We start from the raw sequence: 24776 nt of genomic DNA, 5'->3' as shown, positions 1-24776 counted from the left end.
GAAAAATACTTCGGGTTTATTTGAGAATGTTTTCTAAAACAAAATTTTATTCATAAATTTGAAATGTTGTTAATTTTTTTCCTATATTTAAAAAAAAAATTTTATATGTGGCGTTCTATTTTTAATTATTATTCGTATTTGTTCCATTATTTTTTAAAACGGGATTTAGTCAAAACAATTAAAATACATTCTTAGAAAATATCATGTTTTTATTTCTAAGAGCAAAATGTTATTCTTGTTTTTTGATTATAAATATATTTTTCTATTTTTTAAAATTCTCAAAAATAGAAAATGGTTTTTTAAAGCAATTAACAAAGAGACCCTTAAATCCATCAGTGTGCTTTGGAACCCTAAAAAGTATGAACTGGGGGCCCGATCGTCACTTACGGGACCTTCGGCCCAAATTCTATAGAAAGAGCCCAACCATTCCCTTTACACCTACCAAAAAAGCCTACCCACCCACACCCTGAACCAGTTACCCAAGAGCACAACCCAGTCCCCCTCTCTCCTTTCCCTCTCTCTAGCCGGGGCTGCGCTCAGTAAACGGCTCCTCTTCTGCCCACGGCTTCTTCGGGTATGTTACGATACGTTAACGCCTAGGGTTTCATTCACATTTCTGTTCTGCACCTTTGGATTCTGTTCTTCTGTTGTCTGGTTACTCAGAATACCATATGATTTTGTATAACTGACTTTTACGCTTCGGGAAACCAACAAAATGGAAAAAAATGGTTTCAATTCTCTCTCTCTCTTTAATTGTAGGAACCAAAGGGTCATTCACTGTCTGTTTATTTGCTTTTATAAAATTGGTTTTTTGGAGTGATTTTTTTGATAGGAATTTTTTTTTTTGGAGTGATTCTAATATGAAAGATTTAATTCTGGCAGAAATCTGGACCACTCGGGCAAAACTACTCTGTAATGAACTGCCTGCCGCATGTCTCTTCCTACTATTCGGCCATACTTTCAAAAACCAGTCGTTTCATTGCTAAGAGCTCTTTATATGGATGTTCTACCTCATCATGGAAAATTAACTTCGAGAATGCTAATGTTAAAACAAATAATTTAGAGTTGATGTTGACGAGATTTCGTGTTCAGAGCTATTCATCTCGGGGGCGTGGAGCCAAATCGCAATCTCAAAAGTTAGAGTCTAAACCTGTGATGGAAGAAGAGAAGGATGCATTTTTTGTGGTTCGGAAAGGGGATGTTGTTGGTGTTTACAAGACTTTCAGTGATTGCCAAGCTCAAGTTGGATCTTCTGTAATTATTTTCTTGCCTAATCATTTGCTGTCGTAAACTCGTTTGCATTTGTTTGAGTACATTTTATTGGTCTTGCACTCAAATTTATGTTTACACGTATCATAGTTGGGGTTCATTTCACTCACCCACTTGGGTCTTGACTAAATACATCTACCCTCCATTGGTTTCAAATCTCATCAAATATCTCCCTTATTTTATTTTGAGAGGTCCATGAAAATAATAAATAAGAAAGTTAGGAGATGTATTTGATGAAATTTTAAAATAATGGGACTAGGTGCATTTAGCCAAAACCTTAGGAGAGGTGAATGAAATTAACCCTTTTTTGAAGAGGCTACTAAGGCTTATCCCTTGAGACAGAAAACAAGGAAATGCCTTGAAGCATAAACTTGAGGCTAAGGCTTTGCATCCCACGGGGGTGTAAGGCTCTCATTACAAAGTCATCTCACACCTAGAGTGTCTGGTAGCAATTAGAAGATCCAGCTGACTTACCAACCAAATATAATATGTGAGGACTTGCTGGTCAAATATCATGTTTCTTCTTTTCCTTTCTCTGTTCCTGATTTTTTCTGTGGACTTAAAATTCTTATAACATCACATTGGTGATTCAGATTGGTTGATGAATGATCTGTTGGAATCCAACAATTGACTCCTGATTTTTGTGCATATTTAAATTAGTTGACTATTTAAATTATGGAAGTTATAATTTAGAGGCTTTGTAGTATGATTTGTTGGAAGAATTTTAGGAGTACGCCAATTGTCTTATTTAGTTTCCATTTATTCTACAAGTATGAAAGATGCATACACACACACACACACACACACACACACACATATATATGTTAATTTTTCAATGAGAACAAAGATTCAAACTCATGAGATAAGTTTGATGCTTAAACTTTTGTTTAAATTTAATAAAATTCTTGTCTCTCTGCTCTTTTTGTCTATGGTTGTTTGAGATACTTTACATTGCACATACTTACCTATCAAAAAAAAAAAAAAAAAAAAAAACAAAACTTTACATTGCACATACTTGATGTTGAACTACCGATTTTCTTAAAAGCTTAATTTTGTAGGATTTAAGTCCACAATGTATATCATACTTTCCAACACCCTTCCTCACATGTAGCCTCCATTTTTAGGCTTACATGTAGACTTAATAAATTGGAGAAATAAACATGGGTAGTGAGGTTTGAACATTTGACCTTCCTCCAAACAAGTCTTTGATACCATGTTGAACTACTGATTTTCCTGAAAAAAAAGCTTAAAATTGTAGAATTTGGGTCCACAATGTATATCATGCTCTACAATATTTTAAATGCTTTTGAGCGGACTTAGGTTTGGTTCGTCTCACTTTGCTGGAAGGCAACACTTGCCAGCATATCAACACAAATTCGATGATAGAACAAGTTTACATTGCTTTGTTTTCTTCCTGAATTTGGAAAGATGTAAGAGATTTAAATGCATCATTTTCCTTTTTGTGCGGATTATGATTTGCTATGGTCTAATTGGTCTTTCTTTCCTGATAGATATGTGATCCGCCTGTTAGCATATACAAAGGATATTATTTACCTAAGGACACTGAAGAATATTTGGTATCCCGTGGTCTTAGGAATGCTCTTTACACCATCAGAGCTGCAGATTTGAAAGAGGATCTTTTCGGAAAACTCATGCCTTGCGCTTTTCAGGTGAGATGACTGGTCACCTCACATGCAAATATTTGAATTGAAATAATCATCTGGGCCTAGTTGAGATGATCTTCATTGGAAAAGACCTTTAAAATGGAGTTGATGATTTGCATTCTTATACTAACCACTTGCCATCCATTGAGTGAAACCCTATACTAACCACTTACGAGGAACAATGCAATCATTTAAGCCCCAAAATCCAATTAATAAAGTGTTATGGTATAAGCTAAGAAATATTGAACTATATAACAGTTTGCATTGTTCTTTTGAGCTTGATAACCTTCTTTCAAATCATTGTTTTGAAAAAGTTTGAAATGAATTTACTTAGGGAAGTCCATGGCATCAGTGGCAGGTATAACTTGTCAGACTTACATTCCTTCCTTTTTTTAGGTCCTTCTGCTTTCTCTTGAATGCTAGCAGACAATTTTGGAAATTCAGGATTCAAGATCCACCACATAGCTTCAATTTTTCATTTTCTGTGGCTAGATTACCTTTTCCGTTAATTTCTTTTGATGGGCAAATAGGAAATACCTTTTACTTTAAAACTTGCATTTAATATAGGATTCATGTTCATAAAGCTTTGAATATTAAGTTACATATGCTTGATTTTTACCTAATGCAGTCTTCCTCTACTCTCTTGGATTGAGCCTGGATTGCACAAAGCTTAAACTCTAGACAAGTCAGGTCGATTGGAGTTGAGCTGAGTTGATTCTATGTAATTACAAATACCATTACTTCTTAGTGTATCTAACCAGTACATTGACAAGTTTGTATCACTTGTTTTTTGTATGTCAATGTAGTATAGTGTTTATCATGATCAACCACAAAACAAACACATTTTTTATTTGAAACCAGACAAATAGCTCTTTGTTTAGATGATAAAATGTTTTCCATACACTAGGATAGTTTTTTCCAATTTAACTATTTTAAATGATTTCCTATGTCTTTGGTACTTGAAGAAGTGTGAGTTGGTGACTCAAAGAATTCTCAAAGTTTCTCTGTTTTCTTTCAGCAAACAGCTTCTTCCAAAGGTGAAATATTGAGCAAGGATCTACCAAGAGAGAGTTCACAAGAAGTGATGGGATTAGAAATAGTGGTAAGTTATGGACTTTTTTGTTAGTAGTCTTTGGCTTGGTTTGGGTGTTTCTGGCCTTAGTGAGAAATCTCTTATTAGAATGGAAATTAAAGGGGTTAGATTTTAAGAAAAGAGCGGTTTGGCGCTTGGCTTTGATTTGCTTATTTTGGTGTATTTGAAAAGAGCATAACTGAAGGACTTTCGAAGATGAAGAGCTTTTTGATAAAAGACTAAAGGATTTCTTCATATGATTGGTTTTAGAGTGGTCCTAGGATTCTTTAGATTTGGAGAACCCTTCGATTTTGAATTTCTTTTTTGATAGACAAAAGCTTGTATTAAGAAGCACAAAAAAAAGGGACACACCCAATGTATATAGGCAGTATATAAAAAAAAACAACCCAAGCACTGGAAAAGAAAGAAGAAACCTAGAAAAGAGTAAGGGTAGCCACAATAAAGAGTCTCAATAAAAATCAAATGAGATAGAATCTCCAAATCCAACAATTGTTTGGACCACTCCACAAGGGATCTAAAAAAAAGAATCCTTAGCATTTGGTCCAACAATTCTTCATCTTTGAAGATCCTTTGGTTACGCTCTCCCTAAATGTACCAAAATAAGCAAATCAGAGCCATCCACTAAACTGTTCTTTTCTTCTTCCCTAGTCCCTTGAATTTCTATTTTAGGAGAAGATTTCTCACTAAAGCCGAAAACATCTAAACCAAACCAAAAGTTGTTAATAGCAATGTCCAAAGTTGTCTTGTCCTATCACAATGAATCAAAATATGATCAACTAACTCTTCACAATCTTTACAAAGAATACATCTATTAACCAAGGGCCATCCTCTCTTCATTAACATATCTACAATTAATATCTTCTCCCACACTATTTCCCAAGCAAAAATATGAGTTTTGAGAGGAGCGCCTGATCCCCAAACCTCTTTAGCTAGAAATAAAAAATTGTTATTAGCCCTTAGAGAAATATAATAAAACTTGACACTATACTTTTCCGTCCCATCATTTTCCCAAATTAAAGTGTTCTTCCTTTCTTGCACTTTTGAAGAAGAGATGTGTTCCAAAAATCGAGACACTTCCTATAGCTCCAAATCTTGGAAGGGTCTTCTAAAAGAAACCTCCCAGCATCCACTTCCACCCCCTCCCATTCCCCATAAATATGCCACTGTTGCATTCTTGTGGGGAGAAAGCTTGAAAAGAGTTGGGTAAACATCCTTCAACTTAATCTCCCCAACCTAACTATCCTACCAAAATCTTGTGCATCTACCATTTCCAATGTGGATGCTGGTTCTAAGAGTGAACTTTTCTCGGCCTTTTCTAATGTCTTTCCAAAGACTTAGCCCATAAGAATCCTTCACCTCTCTAATGGTCCAATCCCCCTCCACCTTCCCAAATTTTTCAAGAATGATTTTCCTCTAAAGACTTTTCCTCGTAAGGGAGAATCTCCATAACCATTTGCCTAACAAGGCTTGATTAAGACCCTCCAAGTGCCTTAGCCCCAACCTTCCATGCTTTTTATCCTTACAAACCTCTGCCCAATTTACCAAGTGAAACTTCCTCCTCTCTTCTGTATCCCCTCACAAAAAGTTCCTTTGAATTCTCTCTAATTTGGTTCTTACTTTCTTAGGGATTACAAAAGTGATATAAAATAGACCGGGAGGCTTGAGAGAGTACTCTTAATAAGAACGAGTCTTCCTCCTTTGGATAGGTATTGTTTTTTTCCATGCAACCAGTTTCCTCTTTAATCTCTCATCTATTACATCCCAAACACCAATTGCTCTGGGGCTCGAAGGGGTAAACCTAGATAAGAAGTATGAAATCTCCCCACTTTGCACCCAAACAGGACAACAACTTTGTCTGTATCCTCCATGTCCCCTTTTGGAATGATTTCATTTTTTTTGCAAATTTATCTTGAGTCCTGAAACCAACTCGAAACAAGTGATAATCCATTTCCAATATTTCAGTTGATTTTCATCATCCTTGCAAAAGAGGGAAGTATTGTCTGCGAATAATAAGTGAGAAGCTTGAACCCCTTCTCCCCCTCTACCTTCGATCTTAACACCCCTAATAAAACCTCCCTCCTCAGCCTTAGCAATTAATCTATTGAATGCTTTCATAATCAAAACGAATGGGTAAGGTGAAAGTGGGTCCCCCTACCTCAACCCCCTATGTGTCAAGAAAAAATTTGTGGGAGTGCCATTAACTAAAACAACCATTCTTATAGTAGAAATGCAATAGAGGATCCATTGTCTCCATTTGGGGCTGAAACCCATCTTCTCTAAAACCGAAAGAAGGAATTTTCAGTTTACATTGTCGTAAGCTTTTTCTATGTCCAACTTGCAAACCAGCCCCGCATTAGATCTTTGTTTCCATGAGTCGATCGCCTCATTTGCTACCAAGGTTGCATCCATAATCTGTTTACCCCCCACAAATGCATTCTAGTTGTTCGACACCACTTTGCTGATCACCCTCTTCAGTCTATTAGTTAGGACTTTTGCAAGAAGTTTGTAGAGACTTCCCATAAGACTAATTGGCCTGAATTCCTATATGTCACCTGTCCCTCCCTTCTTTGGGATGAGGACTAAAACAATTGTGTTTAGGTTGCTAACTACGATATTTTGCGAATGGAATTCTTCAAATACCTGTATCACTTCCCCACTTATTATAGGCCAGCAAAACTTCTAGAAAGCCAATGAGAACCCATCTGGCCTTGGTGCCTTATCACCCCCCAATTCTAACATTGCCTTGGTCATCTCCTACTCTAAAAATGGACCCTTCAATCCCTCATTATCCATGGCGTCAATTCTCATTAATGACTCTGAAGCCACATTAGGTCTTCTCGCTTGGGGTTCTTCAAACACAAGTTTGAAGTAGGAGTTAATCCCCTTTTTTAGCTTCTCTTTTTCCAAGTGAATCCCCCTAACAGTAAGGCTGTTGATAAAATTTCCTTTTTTCCTTTCATTAGCCATGCAATGAAAAAACCTGGTGTTATTATCCCCTTCCTTCAACTAGAGGGCCCTTGATTTCAGTCTCCAAGAGGTCTCTGCTAGGATGGCTAAACGACTATACTCATCTTTAGCTGACCTTTGACTTCTCTTATCCTCTTCAAAGAGGGGTCTTAGCCTTTCTACATTATCCCAGTAGTTTATCTGTTCTAAAGCAGCATCCTTCCTAGCTGAAACATTTCCAAGCACCTCTTTATCACACTTCTTTAGGTCGATTTTCAAAGCTTTTAATATCTTGGCAAGCACAAAGCTTGGACTGCCCCTGAAATTGTAAGTCTGCCACCATTCTTTAATTCTATCCGCAAAGCCTTCAACCCTTAGCCATGTGTTTTCAATTCTAAATTGACTTTTTTCTTTTCTCACTCCACAATCTAAGAAAATGGGGCAATGATTAGAGACGGGTCTTGGTAGCAAAAAAAATGTTGCATCACCCTAGAAACAAGATCCTCCCAATCACCAGAGAATAAGAAATGGTCCAATCGAGCCTTAAGCGAGCTGCCTTGCCCTCCACTCCAAGGCCCCCCCCTCCCCCCAGGAGGCGGGTCTACAAGTTCAAACTTATTAATAAAGCTAGAGAATTCTCTCATAGCAGATTTCATCTACCTACAATTACTCTTTTCGATTGGAAACCGCACCACATTAAAATCACCTGCTAATCACCACGGCTCATCCCAAAGCCTCCTTACAACGGCTAACTCCTCCCACATCTCCCTCGATTTTGAATTTCTTAGATGCTTTTTACTGTGGTTAGCTATACCCCGTTTTTGTAGGCTAACTCTTTCTTTGTTTGGTACTTGCTTTGGGTAGTTTTGTGTATATTGCCTATATACGTAGGGTGCGCTTCCTCTTTTTAGTGTTTATTAATACATGATTTGTTGTCTATCATAAAAACAGAAATAGTGGTAAGTTAAGACTTATCCTCTAAGATTTTGATAGTTTATGCTCTTTGTTTTATATTCTTCCTTTTTGGCAGGGAGCAGTTGAATCAAGACCTATTACAACTGATCCATTGAAAGAGCATATCAAATTAGATCGTGTTGAGGCTCAAGCACTATTTTCTGATTGTGTAGGTGGACTACATGGTGAAGCCTGATGGTTGCTAGACTTTGTTTGTTTCTTCTTTGTCTTTGTTCGTTAACTAAGACTAACTAGTCCTTTTTGTCAGTGGATGGCTCTCCACCATAGGTCTTAGCAACATTGATTATGCTAAATGATGGATGAAAGATTTTTGATTGTCTTTCAGGGTTAGGTGCATGAATTTGTAGCCAAACCCAAGTATTTGGGATGAAGGCCTTGTTGAATTACTGAGTTGAGTAGAATTCTTTCACAAATTTTTGCTAAAACAACAAGACCTGATCCAGTAATTATGTGCAGCGTTCCTGTGTTGTTGAGTTTGATGGTGCTTCAAAAGGGAATCCTGGACCAGCTGGTGCAGCAGCTGTGCTGCGATCTGACAGTGGAAGAGTGGTATTCACATTAGTTGTTTGGGTTTGTACCTTTTTCTTACTGTATCTCTCTAATCCTGCATTTTGTATACAGATCTGTAGAGTGCGTGAAGGTTTGGGCTTAGCAACAAATAACGTAGCTGAATATCAAGCTATTATTTTAGGGTTGAAATATGCTCTTAAAAAAGGTTATACAAGTATTCGTGTACAAGGAGATTCCAAACTTGTCTGTATGCAGGTACTTTTATTTCTTTGATATGTATGGGGTGTGGAATGACATCTATTTACTTGGTTTTATAATACTTTTCTGCTGTAATTTTGTTACTTTTCTGCTGTAATTTTGTTTTATATTTGTTCTTTAATATTTTGTTTGATATTTACTTGGAATGACATCTATTTACTTTCTGCATTTGCATCTTTAATTTACATTAATTTCTATGCTGATTAATTATGTTTTCTGTTTTTCTGCATTTTCTTCTTGTTATTGCTATTAGTCGGGCAAAGCTAACAAGATTTATTGTTATGTTATGGTTGAGATAGTGGGAGATTATTACTGTTGTTATTAGTATCGTTGTTGTCATTATTATTATTATTATTGTTGTTGAAAAGAAGAGAATTCATTTCATATTTTTGTATATCTTGAATGAAGTTACATGTATATTTACAAACCTATAACAAGAACAGAAAAGTAAATAAATAAAAAATATTCCTATAATTTCTCCTTTTAGACTTCCTTACAATCTTTCCAACGATCTTTCTGAGAATATCTCCAGTAATTTCTTCTATAATCAGTTCTCTAATCTCAATACTCCCCCTTAAGTTAGAGAGTAGATATTAACAACTCCTAGATTGTCACAAAAAAGTCAAGGGCTTCTTATGAAAAAGCTTTAGTGAAGATGTTTGCTAGTTGGTTCTTTGATAATATAAATTAAGGATTTCCTTTGTCCCACTTTAGAGCAATTGAATTGACAATCTACTTTGATGTTTTTTGTCTTGAAAAATAGGATTGCTAGCAATATAAATGACTGCTTGATTGTTGCAATAGAGAGTTGGTTTAATATTGGTATGCCAATTTCTTTCAAAGAGGTTTTCAATCAAGTATGGTCACATAGTGTATTTCTTGTTACCCAATACTTTGCCTTTGCACTAGAACAAGCCAAAACTAATTATTTCTTGCTCCTCCATGTTATGAAATTACCATAAAAAAAATGAATGACCAGTGTTGATTTTCTATCATGGGGAGATCTTACCTAATCAAACTAATTTGGATCGATAGAAAAGACCACAACCAAGTTTTCTCTTGAAATATTCCAAAATTTGTATAACTATGTTCAAGTGAGAAACTTATGGAGTGGTTATAAATTGGTTGACAATACCATGTAAGGGATTGTTGGCTGACTAATGGTTTAATAAATCAGCTTTCTCACTTCTCTCCTATACCATCTAGGATCATCCACTAACCCACCATCATTCATCAACTTTTGATTGGTTTCCATTGGCGTAATAATAGGTTTTGTAGCAAGAGAACCTATATTTTCTTAAAATATCAAGAGTGTAATTCCTTTAAGACAAACAACTTCCTTTCTTTGATCTTGCAACTTCAATGCTTGGAAAATAACAAAGTTTACCAAGACCTTTAGTGCGAAAAGTGTTGCTAAGGTGATGAATCAAAGTTTCATTTCCTTTCTGGTCAATCCTAATATTACCATGGGTGGTAGGGTCTTCAGTCTTCGCTATTCAGTTATGGTGGGAGATACCACCATATGCGTTAATGGTTTTTCTGGAGGTTTGCAGGATGATGGAGGTCAGGGATGATAGTGAGGGGAGGCCACACGTAGGGTGGACTATGGGGGTTGAGGTTGGGAAGCGTGCAAAAAGTTTAGAGCCACCCAAGGAGTGTTTGCATGTTCCCTAAGTCTTAGTAGGCTCAACATTTTTTGCATGCGATAGAAATATGGAGGCTGAGGGGCTAGTTGAGGGGATGGTCTATGAGCCTCTTTTTTGGCTCGAGTTAGGCTAGAGGGCCAAGCAGTATCAAGGCCTCTTTCTCCTACAAGCCAAGAGGTGGGAGGCCCTGAGTGCCTTAGGCCTACAATTTTTTTTGTTGACTTGGACCAACCTCTTTCCTTAGGTTTTTGTTCTCTAACTATTCATTTTTACTTGGAGGGAAGCCCCCCTCTGCCTCGAGCTAAGCTATTCCTATAGAGGGTTGGTGCAATCTTATATTGGGCCAAACCCAAGGTTCTTTTAAGAGGCTTCCACTACTGTCTGATGAAGGAAGCATGGGTTTAGAGGCTTCCCTGAGACCTTTGCTTCTCTGCAGCAATGCATATCATTGGCGAGAGAGTGTCATCTGCAGATGTTGCTCACTTGTGTGAAGCAGAAGGTTTCATGGATAAAGCCTTGTATTTTGCTTTATTATTAGGGGGTGGGATTTCCCTTCTTCTATTTTCAAAGACAGGGGTGCATCGATGGATTTGTCTAAGTGCTTAGTTCTGTTGAAGGATCAAGATGAGGGATTTTCTTTAGAAAGCAAGGGTGGTGGTTGTGAACTTTTGTGGATGTCCCAAAAAACTCTTATGAATATGCAAAGTGTGTTGTCCTTGATTTGTGTAGTGAGGAGGGGCTCCAGGAAAGGATGACCTTAATTAGTACATTACGGGAGATGGGGGTCTCTCCTCTTTTAGGAATTCATCTTTTTTAGTAAGTCCTTGGGATTGCCAATGGATAGTTTTGAGAAGGAAGTTGTATTCCTTTTGAGGAAGTTGAAAGCTTGAAAGGGCATAGAGTGAGGGCCTCGAGTATTGAGAGGAGATCTTTGTCTATGTCTTGTTTTGGGAGGGAGCTTTGGAAGTTGCACAACTCGGTTAATTACAATGAATCAAAAAGAAAAGAGAGGAGTCGTCAGAAGAGCAAGTGGAAATTGGTTTCAGAGGGTACATGCTAGAGTTTTGAAGAGTGGTTGGGTAGGAGATATGGAGGCTCTATTCATTCACTAATTAACAAACTTGGTTTGTTTGCAAGTTGGTCATATGGGTGCCTTCTGTTTTTTAAAACTTTGGGACATTGTTTTTGTATTGGGTTGTGGTTTGTTTCTCTTTTCCTATTGCTTGCTTTTTGACGCATTTTGTATACTCTGTGTGTACTTGGTGCGCCTTTTCCAAGTGTTTTTATAATATATATATTTACCTATAAAAAAAAATAAAATTGTTGAATTGATCTATTACCTTGTTGGCAAGAGTAGAGATTTTGATTGAGTTAATATTCGAGAAACATTTGTGGCAAAAGAATGCATTTCAACCAATGTAATCTTTAGTAGAATTGAGACAAAAGACACTGGTGAATACCTTTATTTCCATGCTATTCTAAAGCTAAGTCATATGTTTGATATTATTTGTGATATCCAACAATAATATCATGTGTGTGTAGATAAGAAATATAAATTTTGCAAGAGTGCACTTAATATTAATCTAAATTGAATATTTGATTTAATTAAATATCAACAATTTATACATATTACATTGTAATGGTCCTTCGATACCGAAATGAAGATCGATGTGGTTTTATGGTATTGTTAGATAAATGAATCTCATCTTGTTTGAGACAATATTGGTACCAAGACATGGAGTTTTGATAATATTGATTGTAAGTATGAATATGTCATGCATAGGTATCTTGAGTCCTGCCTACTACCTCTCAATGGATGGGAAGCTCGGGATTCTTTCATATACTTGTTAGGATAGAATCCTTAAAAGCATTGCGGAGCCTCGTTCCCTTATAGGTTTCCTAGAATAGATAGCCTCCAGTTAAGGGTTGGTGGGTTTTTTTGTTTCTTTTGGTTGTTGTTGTGAGGCCTTCGTCGCCTCGTATACTTCCTGTATGCTTTGCGGCGCTTTGTCTTTTGCTAATATATGTGTTTACTTATCAAAAAAAAAAAAGAATCCTTAAAAGCATAAAATGATGTAATAATAAATGAATTTCATTAATATTTATAGTATGATTTTGGTTCTCCTTTCACTATCTTATTTATGCATAATCTATGGTAAGCATTCATGCCTGCATCACTTGCATTGTACATGAAGTGGGTGCCTTAGGAATTATATAGAAAAGTTTACACCTAGTTTATAGATTTAAACAATCCATCTGAGGTTGTAGTATCTCCCAATAGGAAGGATGACTTATCTTGTCGGGATGAAGTTCCCATGATGAGTGCACTAGTGTGTATGGTTGCACATTGGACAAAATTTACAATGAGTTATGACATTGGTTATCAAGTTGTCATAACTTCGCCAAGCTATTATATTGCATGAGCTCTTAACCATGAGGAATATTGAGCTAGTGTTGAGATTTTTAGTGACTTTGACAATTTAACCTATGGGTGAGACCTAAGGTAATATATATTCCTTATGGATTGGGTCACTGTTGATCAAGGCAGGTGACAATAGGTATTCTCAAGATAGACATCATAATATCTTATAAGTTTGAGATAGTGTGTCATCTTAGATGATCTCAAGGACAAGTGATTATGAAACTTGTGGTTGCAGTAATTTCTTAAGTGAAATTTCACATATGCTCTTAAAAAGTTAGAATATGTCAATTGATCACATATGAGAACTTGAATTCAAGGATGGTAGAGGTAATCTTAAAAGGTTGAAACATTCACCTCGTTAAATTACAAAAACTAGTTCATGGGAAATTTGCATGCAATTGTTAGTATGTCATAGATTTGAACTTTATATCTTGATTTAATATCATAGGATATTGAAGTGCAGTTGATTCCCTATAGTGACATATTGTTCAGTCGACTTTAGAATTGGATTATGAGGGAGCTAGTATATTCTTAAGCAACCTTACACCTTTAGGCTTAGGTGACCAAATATGAGAAATTTTACTATGTGCCCTTAATGAAATTTTCTATTGATTGGGATCATAGAAGATAGTTAGACCTATTTAATTTGTCACTAGGTCATAGGGTCATAGAAATGTGAGTCTTTGCTTGGCGTGTTTTCATTTATAATTATGAGAAAGAATTGTCTCAAGATTTGAGTGAGACTTAGAGAAAAAAAAAATTGTAAAAACATTCACAACAAGGTAAAATGACTTTGAGATGAAAATAGACAAGTAGGTGGTATCATGGAGGATGGTGGCACTAGGACAACTATGCTTCGATACCATGTTGAAAAGAAGAATGTTCATCTCATATTTTCTATATATTTTGAAATAGGTACAAGGGTATTAATAAGCCTATAACAACAAAAGAAAATGAGATAAATAAAAAATATTCCCATAATTTCCTATGATCGCTCCTATAATCTCAACAATTATTATCATTATTGATAAGTAAAGATTATCGTATAAAAGTGACACCTAAAAACTTGTTGATAAGTAAAGTTTGTCATATAAAAGCAAATTATTATTATTATTATTAAGTCTGTAACAATTATTATTATTTATTTAGCTCTTTTTTTTTTTTTTTTTGTTACAGCCTTGATAATAATAATAATAATGGAGAAGCATCTTAACACACATGCTGAAATTTAACTCTCTTGCCATCACCTACACCTAAGTTCTTACATGAAACTCATTGCAACCTCTTGTCATCACTTTCCACAAGCCAGCCCCAAAGCCCTCTATCCCTCTTCTAGAGAACCATCTACCTAACTCTTCCCTAAACTTCCCTAAGATAACACGTTTCCAAAGACAGTCCTACTCCCTTGTGAATCTCTAACACCATTTTCCAAGCAATGCCTTGTTGAGCATAGATAGGCTTCTAATGCTTGATCCTCTCATCTTTTTATTTGATTACTAAGTCAACCATTTCAAAAGGTGAGGTTTTTTCTTGAAAGCATCCCACAAGCCTAATTCGCCTTCCTAGGAACAAGAGAGACAAGTAATAAATAGACAAGCTATATGGAGCGCTCTTTAAAAGTGCAAGTCTTGCCCCCCTTAGAAAGGCATTAATTTTCTTGGGGCCAAACTTTTATGAAGTTTGTCCTCAACTGCATTCATACCATTAGAGGCTGAACAGGGAACTCGATGGAAGGCTCAGTAGGTGGCAGACAACTTACCTACTCTGCAAGCCAAGAAAGTAGATAGCTTCTCCATGTTAAGAGCCTCCTCTATAGGAGTTAACTCGCTATTATTCAAGATTCATTTTAAACCCTCAAACTAGAGACATGTTCATCTCAAGTATAGCAGCTGCTCTGAACAAGTTTGATAAAATAAGAGGGTATCATCAGCAAAATGTAAATGAGAAATTTCCATTCCTCACCTTCTTGATCCCCACCTTCAATCCCTAAGTAACACCTCCTTCCCTTGCCCTAGAAAAGGAACAATTTATGGCCTCCAGCATTAACACAAACAAATAGGGTGACAGGAATCACCCTGTCTCAAACCTCTCAAGCGTCCAAAAAAACTGATAGGTGTCCGATTTACCAAAACTGAGAACCTAACTGTTGAAACTCAAAACTTGATCCAATCATTCCATTCCTAACCTAAGCCCATCCTCTCCATGTTCAATTGACATTTATTTATAAAAAAAAATGTCTACTTTACAAACCAAACCTCCCGGCTTCCCTCCCCTCCCCTACTCTTCTATCTAAACCAATAGCCTTGTTAGCAATCGAAGTTGTAAACAAAATTTGCGGATCCTCCACAAGGACAGTGAGAGGATTATATCATCCTTATCAAACAGAGAGGGAACATTGGTATCATCCTTATCAAACAGAGAGGGAACATTGGTATCCATGCTTAAACTTCATTCCACCCCACCCACCCATCAACTCCTCCCCTCTCTTATCTTGTCATAGAGTGAGGAACTTGCTTCATCTATCCTGTTACAGCTATAACTTTAGGGACCAAATACTGTTTGCTGACCAAAATCCATAGGAAGTTTGATTTAAGATGTTTCCATTTGAATCCTTCCTAGATGTTAGAATTTGGTCATTATTATCTTCATGTTATTATGCATATATTTGGAAGGGAGTAGATGTTGGTTTGCAGTGGATTCAAAATCCTTTGAAATTTCTGTAGAGGTGCATGGGGAGAGATGTAAGGGAATCATTGTGGAAAGGAGTAGAGGCTTTACTTCGTGGGTTAGGTTTGGAAGTCTTAGTTTGTGCTACTTGTTGGAAGGGGTGGAGGCTTGCTGTAGGGGTGATATTGTGTAGGGTCTTGTTAAAAGGTGGGAAGATGGAGAAAGGAGGTTTAAGCTGGAAAGTCAAGCAAATGAGGCAGGTAGGTTCTTATTGTGTTCCGTGGTTGACTTGGAATCAAAGAGATATTGCTTAGTGTTTCCAGAAGGAAAAGGTATTTTGGGAGGATGGGTTTTGTTGGCTGAAAAGCTTCGTTTCCTTGGTGTTTTGTCTCGGGATGAGCCTAGGGGAAATGCTGCTTCCTATGGGACAGGGAGTACAGTTGGGGAATATGAGGGAAAAGCCCAAAAATCCTATGTTGATGTGGTGAAATCAAGAGTGAAAAAGGTAGGGGAAACAGTATGGTTATAGTTGGGGGAGAAAGATATCACAAGTGAGAGGAAGTTAATGGACCGATGTCTGGTTGGAAGATGGGGACAAACTCCATTGTCGGATCCAGATATGTTTGCTCTTGAAAGTTGGGGGAGAACCCTGTGGAATATTAAAGGAGGGTTGAAGTTTGCGAGGATAGGGGGCCCTCTCTTGCTGATCGAGTTTGAGAATAAAGATGAGGCAGACAAGGTGCTTTTAAGAGGAAACCGATGGTTCAAGGAATCGATTCTGCACTTGGACAGGTGGGACCCAAAAGTGGGGTGTTCTCAAAATGGCGAGAGAGCCGAGAGTGTTTGGGTGAGAGTTGTGGGCTTGCCGTTGCATTTTTGGAGTCCGGAAGCTTTTAGAAAGATAGGGGACTATTGCGGGGGGTTCGTCGCAGTGGATGAAAACACTGCTAACTTCAAGGAGCTAAGGTGGGCCAGAATATCAGTGAGATCTGAAGGCTTAGAGTGGTCGAGCTCCATGCCAGTAGTAGTGGGATCACTTTGTTATGCTTTCCAGCTATGGTGGGAGGTGAAACCAGGGCTGTTGGAAGTGGTTTCGGTGATTAGAAATGAAAAGGGCAAGGAGCTAGAGGTTTGGGATGATGGAGAAGGAGATTCACACGCTGGATTCAAAATGGTGAGAGAACAGATGCATGGGGAACCTGCAAAAGTGGCTGAGACGTGCAAGGTAGGTGAAGGAAGCTGCAGAAAGAAAACTCAGCCCTCTGGTACTGTGTTGGGAGTAGTAACAGAGGCTGATAGGACAACAGGAGACCGGTTTTCAGCTTGGGGGAAGAGTTCTTGCTTTGGGCCTGGAGGAAATCTGCCATTGGGCCGGCAAGGAGAATCGGGTTGGGAAAGAGAGCCCGCTGTGGAGGGCCAAGAGATTAAAAGTTTAGAGGAGATGGGCCGGCCCAATTCGAAGCCTTCTAAAGGCCTGGTGGGGGAGGGACGACCCACTCTGAAGATCTCAAAAGGGGTTAGGGCTCCCAATGGGCGGCACAGTGGTGGCGGAGAGCAGGAGGGGGATTTGTTTGGGTCCAAGCTGGGATTGCCTCGTCTGGCCGTCAATCTCTCAGAAATCACTGACGAGGCGTTGTTGGAGGAGGCTTCTAGGTATTCTGATCAAATCTCTTATCCTTTGTCTTCTTTGGGGAAGCAGGATATCTCTCTCTTTTCTACTCCTTCTGGGTGGGATGGGGAAGGTGTTGTCATGGCTAGGGTTTTCGACCGGGGAAAAGATTCAGATGCTGAAGGGGGAGCAGTTATGGGCCCGTTAAGGATGATATTGGCGGATGGAAGGGAGGTTGAGGTCTCGGATTTGGTGGGCAGAGAGTCTGGGAATTCTGAGGAGACTTCAGAGGGGGCTTTGGAAAGGGTCTCCCAAGAGGACGAGGAAGAGATGGGTAAAGAGGGGGATCTGTGTTGGCAATCTAGTAGCTTGGCTAAATTTAGCCGCTATCTAGGAATGCCGATGGAGGGATTTGAAGGAGAAATATTGTTCTTTGTCAAAAGAATGAAAGAGAGGAAGCTTCAAAAAGGTAAGTTGGATGGTAGAAAAAGGAGGAAATTCGAGTCGTCAAAATTCGAAAGAGAATTGAGAAAATTGGAATGGACTATGAACTATATTGGAGGAGGAGGAGAAAGGGGGGGGGGGGAGGGGAAGCACGAGCAGGTCTAAATGAAGCTCCGCATGCTTACCTGGAATGTAAGAGGGGCTAATAATTGCGACAAGAGGAAGGTGATCAAAGCTTTGATTAGGAAAAATAGGGTGGACTTGGTTTGCCTATAGGAAACCAAGATTCAGGAAATGTCAACGGGCATTGTTCGGAGTTTAGGAGTGGGCAGGTTCCTTGAATGGGAAGTTGTTGACTCAAGGGGTGCCGCCAGAGGAATAGTGGTGTTTTGGGACAATAGGGTGTTGGAGTTGGTTGACATGCAAAAAGAATTGTTCTCTATTTCGTGCACTTTTAAGAGCTGCGAGGATGGTTTTATATGGACGTTTATAGGGGTTTATGGGCCAACTTTGAGGAGGAAGAGAGAGAGTTTTTGGGAAGAACTGGGGGCCATTAAGGGGCTTTGGAATGGGCCATGGTGCGTTGCAGTGGATTTTAATGCCATTTGGAGACTGGAAGAGCGCAGCAGAGGAGGGAGCTTGAATTCAATCATGAGAAGGTTCTCAGAAGTGATAGAAGATCTAGAGTTAAAGGATCTGCCCATGGTTGGGGGCCCTTTTACTTGGACTGGAGGGGCGGATAACCAGTCTTTTTCAAGGTTGGATCGTTTTTTGGTTAATGAGGGGTGGGACAGTCACTTTGGAGATGTGAGGCAGTTTCTTCTTCCAAGACTCGTGTCCGATCACTTTCTGCTTCTTATGGAGGGAGGGGGCCTGAGAAGAGGCCCTACCCCGTTTAGATTTGAGAATATGTGGTCGAAAGTGGAAGGTGTAAAGGATCTATTGAAGCATTGGTGGGAGGAAGGCAGCTTCAGTGGATCCCCAAGTTTTATCTTGGCTGAAAAACTAAAATTTTTGAAGGCTAAGCTGAAGGAGTGGAACAGAAACACCTTTGGAAGGGTTGAATATAGAAAGAATACGGCTCTAGAGCAGATGGAGTATTGGGATGTAAAGGAGAAAACCGGTAGGCTGTTGTTGGAAGAGTTGGAAGCTAGAAACGAAGTGAAGGAAGAATATAAAAAATGGTCTTACTTGAAGAAATCACGTGGAGGCAAAAATCTAGGGAAGTGTGGCTGAAAGAGGAGGATAGAAATACCGGTTTCTTCCACAAAATGGCCAACGCACACAGGAGGAGGAATAACGTGGACAAAATTAAGATTAATGGAGCCTGGCTTACGGAGGAGAATGATATTAAGGAAGGGATTGCCAATGCTTTTAAGACGTTGTTGTCTAACCCGGGGGAATGACGCCCTTTTGTTACCGGGCTGCAGTTTGAGATGTTGGGAGTCTTTGGACGCTAGTGCATTGGAGACTCCTTTTACGGAAGAGGAGGTTTTCGACGCTCTAGTGGGATGATATGGGGATAAAGCCCCGGGACCAGATGGATTCTCTATGGCTTTTTGGCATTTTGCTTGGGATTTCGTGAAGGCTGATGTGATGAGTTTCTTTAAGGAATTCTACGAAAATGGTAAATTTGTTAAAAGCTTAAACGCAAACTTCATGGTCTTAATTCCAAAAAAAGCAGGGGCTGAAGCTTTAGGGGATTATAGGCCTATAAGCTTGGTGGGAAGCTTGTACAAGTGGCTGGCCAAGGTATTAGCCAATAAGCTAAAAAAGGTGGTTGGAAAAGTGGTCTCCAAAGCTCAAGGGGCGTTTGTGGAAGGTAGACAAATCCTAGATGCAGTGTTGATAGCCAATGAAGCTATTGATTCGACCCTTAAGAATAATGAGAGTGGCATTTGTGCAAACTAGATATAGAGAAGGCGTATGATAAAGTGGACTGGAATTTTATTCTCACAGTCATGAAGAAATTGGGTTTTGGGGAGAAATGGATTAGGTGGATTCAGTGGTGCATATCCACTGCAAGTTTCTCAGTGATGGTCAATGGAACCCTTACGGGCTTCTTCCAAAGCTCCAGGGGTTTGAGACAGGGCGATCCCCTTTCCCCCTACCTCTTTGTCATAGCTATGGAGGTCTTTAGTGCTTTCATCAAAAGGGCCTTAGAGGGAGATTTTTTATCAGGTTGTAGGGTGAAGGGTTGGAGCGAAGAAGGGGTCCTAATTTCCCACTTGTTGTTTGCTGATGATACACTGGTGTTTTGTAAACCTTCACAAGATCAGTTGACTTACCTCAGTTGGCTTCTTATGTGGTTTGAGGCTGCTTCAGGATTGAGAATAAATTTGGAAAAAAGTGAACTAATTCTAGTAGGGAGGGTGGAGAATATGGATGATCTTGCTTGGGATTTTGGCTGTAGTCTGGGTAGTCTTCCAACCACCTATTTGGGAATGCCCCTGAGTGCTCCTTTTAAGTCAGTTACAGTTTGGGATGGTGTGGAAGAGCGCTTTCGAAGAAGGTTAACCATGTGGAAGAGACAATATTTATCCAAGGGAGGAAGGACGACTCTCATTCGTAGTACATTATCGAATTTACCCATCTATTTAATGTCATTGTTGTGCTTACCAAGCTCAGTTAGACGGAGATTAGAGAAAATCCAAAGGGACTTCTTATGGGGTGGGGGCAATCTGGAGTGAAAGCCTCATTTAGTAAGATGAGAGTTGGTGTGTTTAAGTAAGTCGAAAGGAGGATTAGGGGTCAAAAGCCTTTCCCTTCTCAACAAGACTCTTCTTGCTAAATGGAATTGGCGTTTCGCAAATGAGAGAGAGGCCTTGTGGAATCAAGTGATTAAAGGGAAGTATGGAGAAGATAGAGGGGGATGGTGCTCGCGGGAAGTGAGAGAGGCTCATGGTATGGGTTTGTGGAAAGGAATAAGGGTGGATTGGAATTTGGTGAGTGATAGGTTGGCTTACATAGTTGGTAATGGGAGAAGGGTGAGTTTTTGGAGGGATAGATGGTGTGGGGAGTCTCCTCTGTGTATGTCATTTCCCTCTCTTTTTGCTTTGACGGTTGAAAAGGAAGCGTGGGTGGCAGATATATGGGATCCCTTGGATGAGGGGGGTTGGGGGGGTTGGAACCCCTGTTTTTTAAAAGCGTTCAATGATTGGGAGGTAGAGGAGGCGGAAAGATTTATGGAGAGGCTTTAGAGTAAAAGAGTTATTGAGGATGTGGAGGATATGGTGTCCTGGACTGAAACCAAGAGTAGTAAATTCTCGGTCAAGTCTCTCTATGTAGCCCTTGAAGCGGGTGGTTCATCTTTGTTTCCTTCAAGCTTTATTTGGATTGTGAATGTGCAGCCCAAGATTAGCTTCTTCGCATGGGAGGCTACGTGGGGCAAAGCCTTAACCTTGGATATGGTCCAGAAAAGAGGATGGACCTTGGCAAATAGATGCTTTATGTGTCTTGAGAAAGAGGAGAACATAAACCATCTTCTTCTTCATTGTTCAAGAACAAGGGCGTTATGGGATCTTCTTTTTGCTTTATTTGGGGTGTCTTGGGTTTTGCCTTTTTCAGTTAAAGAGACCCTTCTAAGTTGGAATGGTTTTTTCCTGGGCAAAAATCGCAAGAAGGCGTGGAGAGCTGCTCCTCTTCACATTTTTTGGACCGTTTGGAAGGAGAGGAATAGATTGGCTTTCAAGGATGAATCGTTGTCAATTCAGAGACCGAAACACTCTTTTATTTTTACTTTCTGGGCTGAGGCTAAGTTGTTCATAGACGATTGCCCTCTAACTATAGCTAATTTTATTGATTGGTTAGGTTCTAAGTAGGTTTGTGGTATTCGGTTCTCTTTGTCTTTTGGCCTTTTTGAAGGCGGGTGTGTATAGGTATTGTATACTTAGAGTCTCTTTTTTTAATGAAATTTATTTACTTACCAAAAAAAAAAAAAAAAAAAAAAAGAAAAGATGTTTCCATTTGAAAGCTTTAGATCAAGTATGAGTTCTATTTGCCACACTTTTGTTCCTACTTCGTATCGACCTGGATGATCATATCAATTTCTCACCTGTAGGTCCTGATGCTTGTAAATCTTTTAGTTTATATTGTAATGATCTCCCTAGTAACTTGTTTGATTTGTGGGGGTATTCCTTTTATTATTTTGCACCTCATTATAGTCATTGTCTTTCTTTCTTTTTGTTTTTTGTTTGGTTTTGTTGTGTGTGTGTCTTCAACTCTTTTTTTGAATGAGGTCCTTATGCTCGTAAATCAGTTAGTTTATATTGTAATGATCTCCCTAGTAACTTGTTTGATTTGTGGCAGCATTCCTTTTATTATTTTGCACCTCATTATCGTCATTGTCTTTTTTTCTTTTCTTTGTTTTGCTTTGATGTGTGTGTGTGTTTGTGTCTTCAACTCTTTTTTTAAATGAAGATGCTTCATGGGACAGGTTCAGGGTCTCTGGAAGGCAAGAAACAAGAACATGTCTATCTTGTGTAAGGAGGCTAAAAAACTGAAGAATGAGTTCCTTTCGGTCGAGATCAATCATGTTCTAAGGGTATGTGAAATAGAATCTGCATCTCTTTTATGCTCTATGGCATTCCTCTTTTATGCTCTGTGGCATTCTGCTTCCAGTTTTAGAACATGTTTTTTTCTCCAATGCTTATCTTAATAATCCATCATAAAAGCTTCCTTGGAGTAATAACACTAGTGGGATGACAGATAACAATGTTTTGAACCCTAAAGATGCCCTCGTACATTGCCCTTCTTAGGGTGGTGTCTTTACCACCCTAAATACAACAGAAAGGCATTATAGCCACTGTAAATCATCTCAAGCTCTTGTGCAGCATTGCTTTCATATATTTTCCATAACATGGTGACTGAAGATGTAAAGAAATACAGTGAAGTAGGTTTTGATCCTTGGAAAAGCAAAAGGAAGCAATATTTGGTATCTAACACCAAAGAGCTACACTGTAGCTAAACAGCTGTTATATCATGCTCCTACTGTCTAGTAAGTCTTACCGACACATTTTTAACACAGATTTGTAATTCTTGCACAGGGAATCTGGAGTAGGAATAGTTAAATGGTCTTCCACAAAAAAGTTCTTATCCAATAGAATCAAAACATTTTTTACCCACCATTAAAATTAAAAAAGAAAAAAAAAATTATATTCAGAAGCTCATATTAAAAAAGACTCCATTGACTGTTCGTCTAGAAGACATTGTTGAAAATTCCCTGCCACTTTAGTGGTATGGTATAGTAAGCCTGCATTCTCTTCTACGGTTGCTTATATGTCTTTTTCAGATTTTCTCTTTTTGTTCTTATGGAACTTCTTTGTCTTTGTACTCTCTTTTCCCTTCTAATAAATTTCATTTTCTACCAAATAAAACTGGTATCTTCACCAAATCAATCTCCCATTGGTCAGTCAGGTTTAGTTTCCCAGGGCATCTCAGTTTGATTGAGTTTAGATGAGCTGGGATGGAATAAGGCTGGAGGTTCCAGGTTTGTAACTCTGGTTAACAATCTGACCGGTGCACCTACTACATATGCTTTGTACAATTTCTTCTTTTCTTACTTTTCGGCTTTTAGCATAATCATGTAGGCCTCCTTACACTGAATAGAAATCAAATGAGATCTGGAGTCACATTTTTCATCAGATCCTATAAAGACTGAACTGGTTTTCTGTGCCAGTGGTTAGCTTACTGATGTGAATGCTAGAACCAGATGTGGTTGATATATGGTTCTCCAGAGGACTATAATCTTCTTAACTTGGATAGTAACCCTGGCCTACTATCTAAAAGTGTGATTTATAAAAATATAAAGGGAAGTCCCTTTCCTTTGTTTTGAAGGAGCAGCATAGAATTATTACTGAAAATGTAGTAATGTTCTTGTGCTGCAAACATAATGGTAATGGGGCCCTTTCAGAACCATTTCTAGGGTGCACCTTTTTCCTGAACACCCATAGGATCTCTGTATTATGCTTCTGTTATTTCCAAAATGGAATAATTGCCGAGTATTTGGCATGCTTTAGATTGTGGGCTATTGTCATTCTATGAACTACAGTAATTTTTTATTGAATGAGTTACATCTCTTCATTTCAGTTTTTGAGGATCCTACTTGTTATAATTTACCTGCTGCTGCTCTTTTTCACCTCTACGTTGGTTCTTTGCAACATTCTGATATTTTGTCATACAACTTTCTAAAGGGATTAAACTCTGAGGCCGATGCTCAAGCAAACTTGGCCGTCCATCTTGCTGGTGAGACTATTAGGCTTTCTTTAACCATCTTACATAGTTTTTATTCAACGGCTTTGTGAATGTTCATGGGATCTCTCTATGGCTGCAGTCGGTGAAGTTCAGGAGGTGTGTGAGTAGTAGCTCAAAGGATTGTAGCTGCTGGATATGTTTCAGGTTTGTATTTGTAAACCATGTGCAATAAATTGTATGCTTTGGACTAAAAGTTGTTCTTTAGGTACATGGCGTTGTTTTCGTGGATCAAAACCTGAAGGGTGTGTATGCCTACAATGCTTAGAAGACTCCCTCAACTGTGAATTTGTCTTTCTGCAGTTACATACATTGTGTCAGGAGGCAATACAATACTGGCTGCATGCATGCCTAACTTTCCAGTGTAATTGGCGGTGCTATGTTGAAGATGTATCAATTTTGAACTAAAGCTCTCGATTGGCACCAGGGCCAAAGTTACTTGCTTTTGGTTTTCAAAACTCAGCAGAGCATGAGGAAACTCTATCTTATAGTGCCTTGATTCCAACAAAACATGAAATTGGCTGCACAAGGTGGGAATGACTGGGAAGAAACTTTCTTATTTGATCCGTGCATATTCCTTTGAGCATAAATAGCTGCTGTCTTATGCCTTTTGGCATTCAATTTGTATTAGATAAACTATATTCATCTTGTGAATGATAAGGAAGAAGGCAACTCTGTCTACCCATAGCGCTGATTGAACCAGGCATAATGTGACCCAATATGCCTGCTTACTTTGGATGAGAAGTACTTTCTGTGTTGGTGAGGTTCAATTTCTTTCTCTTTTATTTATTTATTTGTTTATCTTTGGGTGCAGGGAGGTTGAAGATCATGTCTCTTATGTTGATTCATGCTTGTTTTGTTTGTCTTATCATATGAAGACCATGTGAATTGGGATGAAATTTTTTGGGTTATGTTGTTGTCATGGACCTTCCCTCTTCTAAGCACTTCTATGACGTAGACTAATGAAGTCTAATTTATGTTGCTAAGTTTAGTATTTCCATTATAAAAGCTAAATACATAAGCC

At 38.6% G+C, this 24776-nt stretch overlaps 1 protein-coding gene across 6 annotated transcripts; it reads left to right on the top strand.

Annotated features, from left to right (window-relative positions):
- Positions 1–463: 463 nt before the first annotated feature.
- Positions 464–24651, top strand: LOC117916876 (putative ribonuclease H protein At1g65750). Of its 6 annotated transcripts, none has more exons than XM_034833085.1 (11): positions 464–574; positions 883–1254; positions 2781–2939; positions 3952–4035; positions 8003–8095; positions 8404–8496; positions 8569–8712; positions 21939–22046; positions 23695–23746; positions 23835–23851; positions 23961–24651. In XM_034833085.1, exons 2-11 carry the CDS (start codon positions 916–918, stop codon positions 24018–24020), a joined length of 1149 nt encoding a protein of 382 aa, XP_034688976.1. In that variant the 5' UTR covers positions 464–574; positions 883–915; the 3' UTR covers positions 24021–24651. The 6 variants fall into 6 exon arrangements, with proteins under 6 accessions (XP_034688976.1, XP_034688983.1, XP_034688991.1 ...); XM_034833092.1 differs by having other exon boundaries at positions 23835–23899; positions 24056–24651; XM_034833100.1 differs by having other exon boundaries at positions 23835–23899.
- Positions 24652–24776: the final 125 nt, after the last annotated feature.

This window comes from Vitis riparia, chromosome 1 (genome assembly GCF_004353265.1).
Source record: "Vitis riparia cultivar Riparia Gloire de Montpellier isolate 1030 chromosome 1, EGFV_Vit.rip_1.0, whole genome shotgun sequence".
Lineage (NCBI taxonomy): Eukaryota > Viridiplantae > Streptophyta > Magnoliopsida > Vitales > Vitaceae > Vitis > Vitis riparia.
Note: the sequence above shows the minus strand (reverse complement) of the source record. Positions and strands in the feature narration are given on the sequence as shown.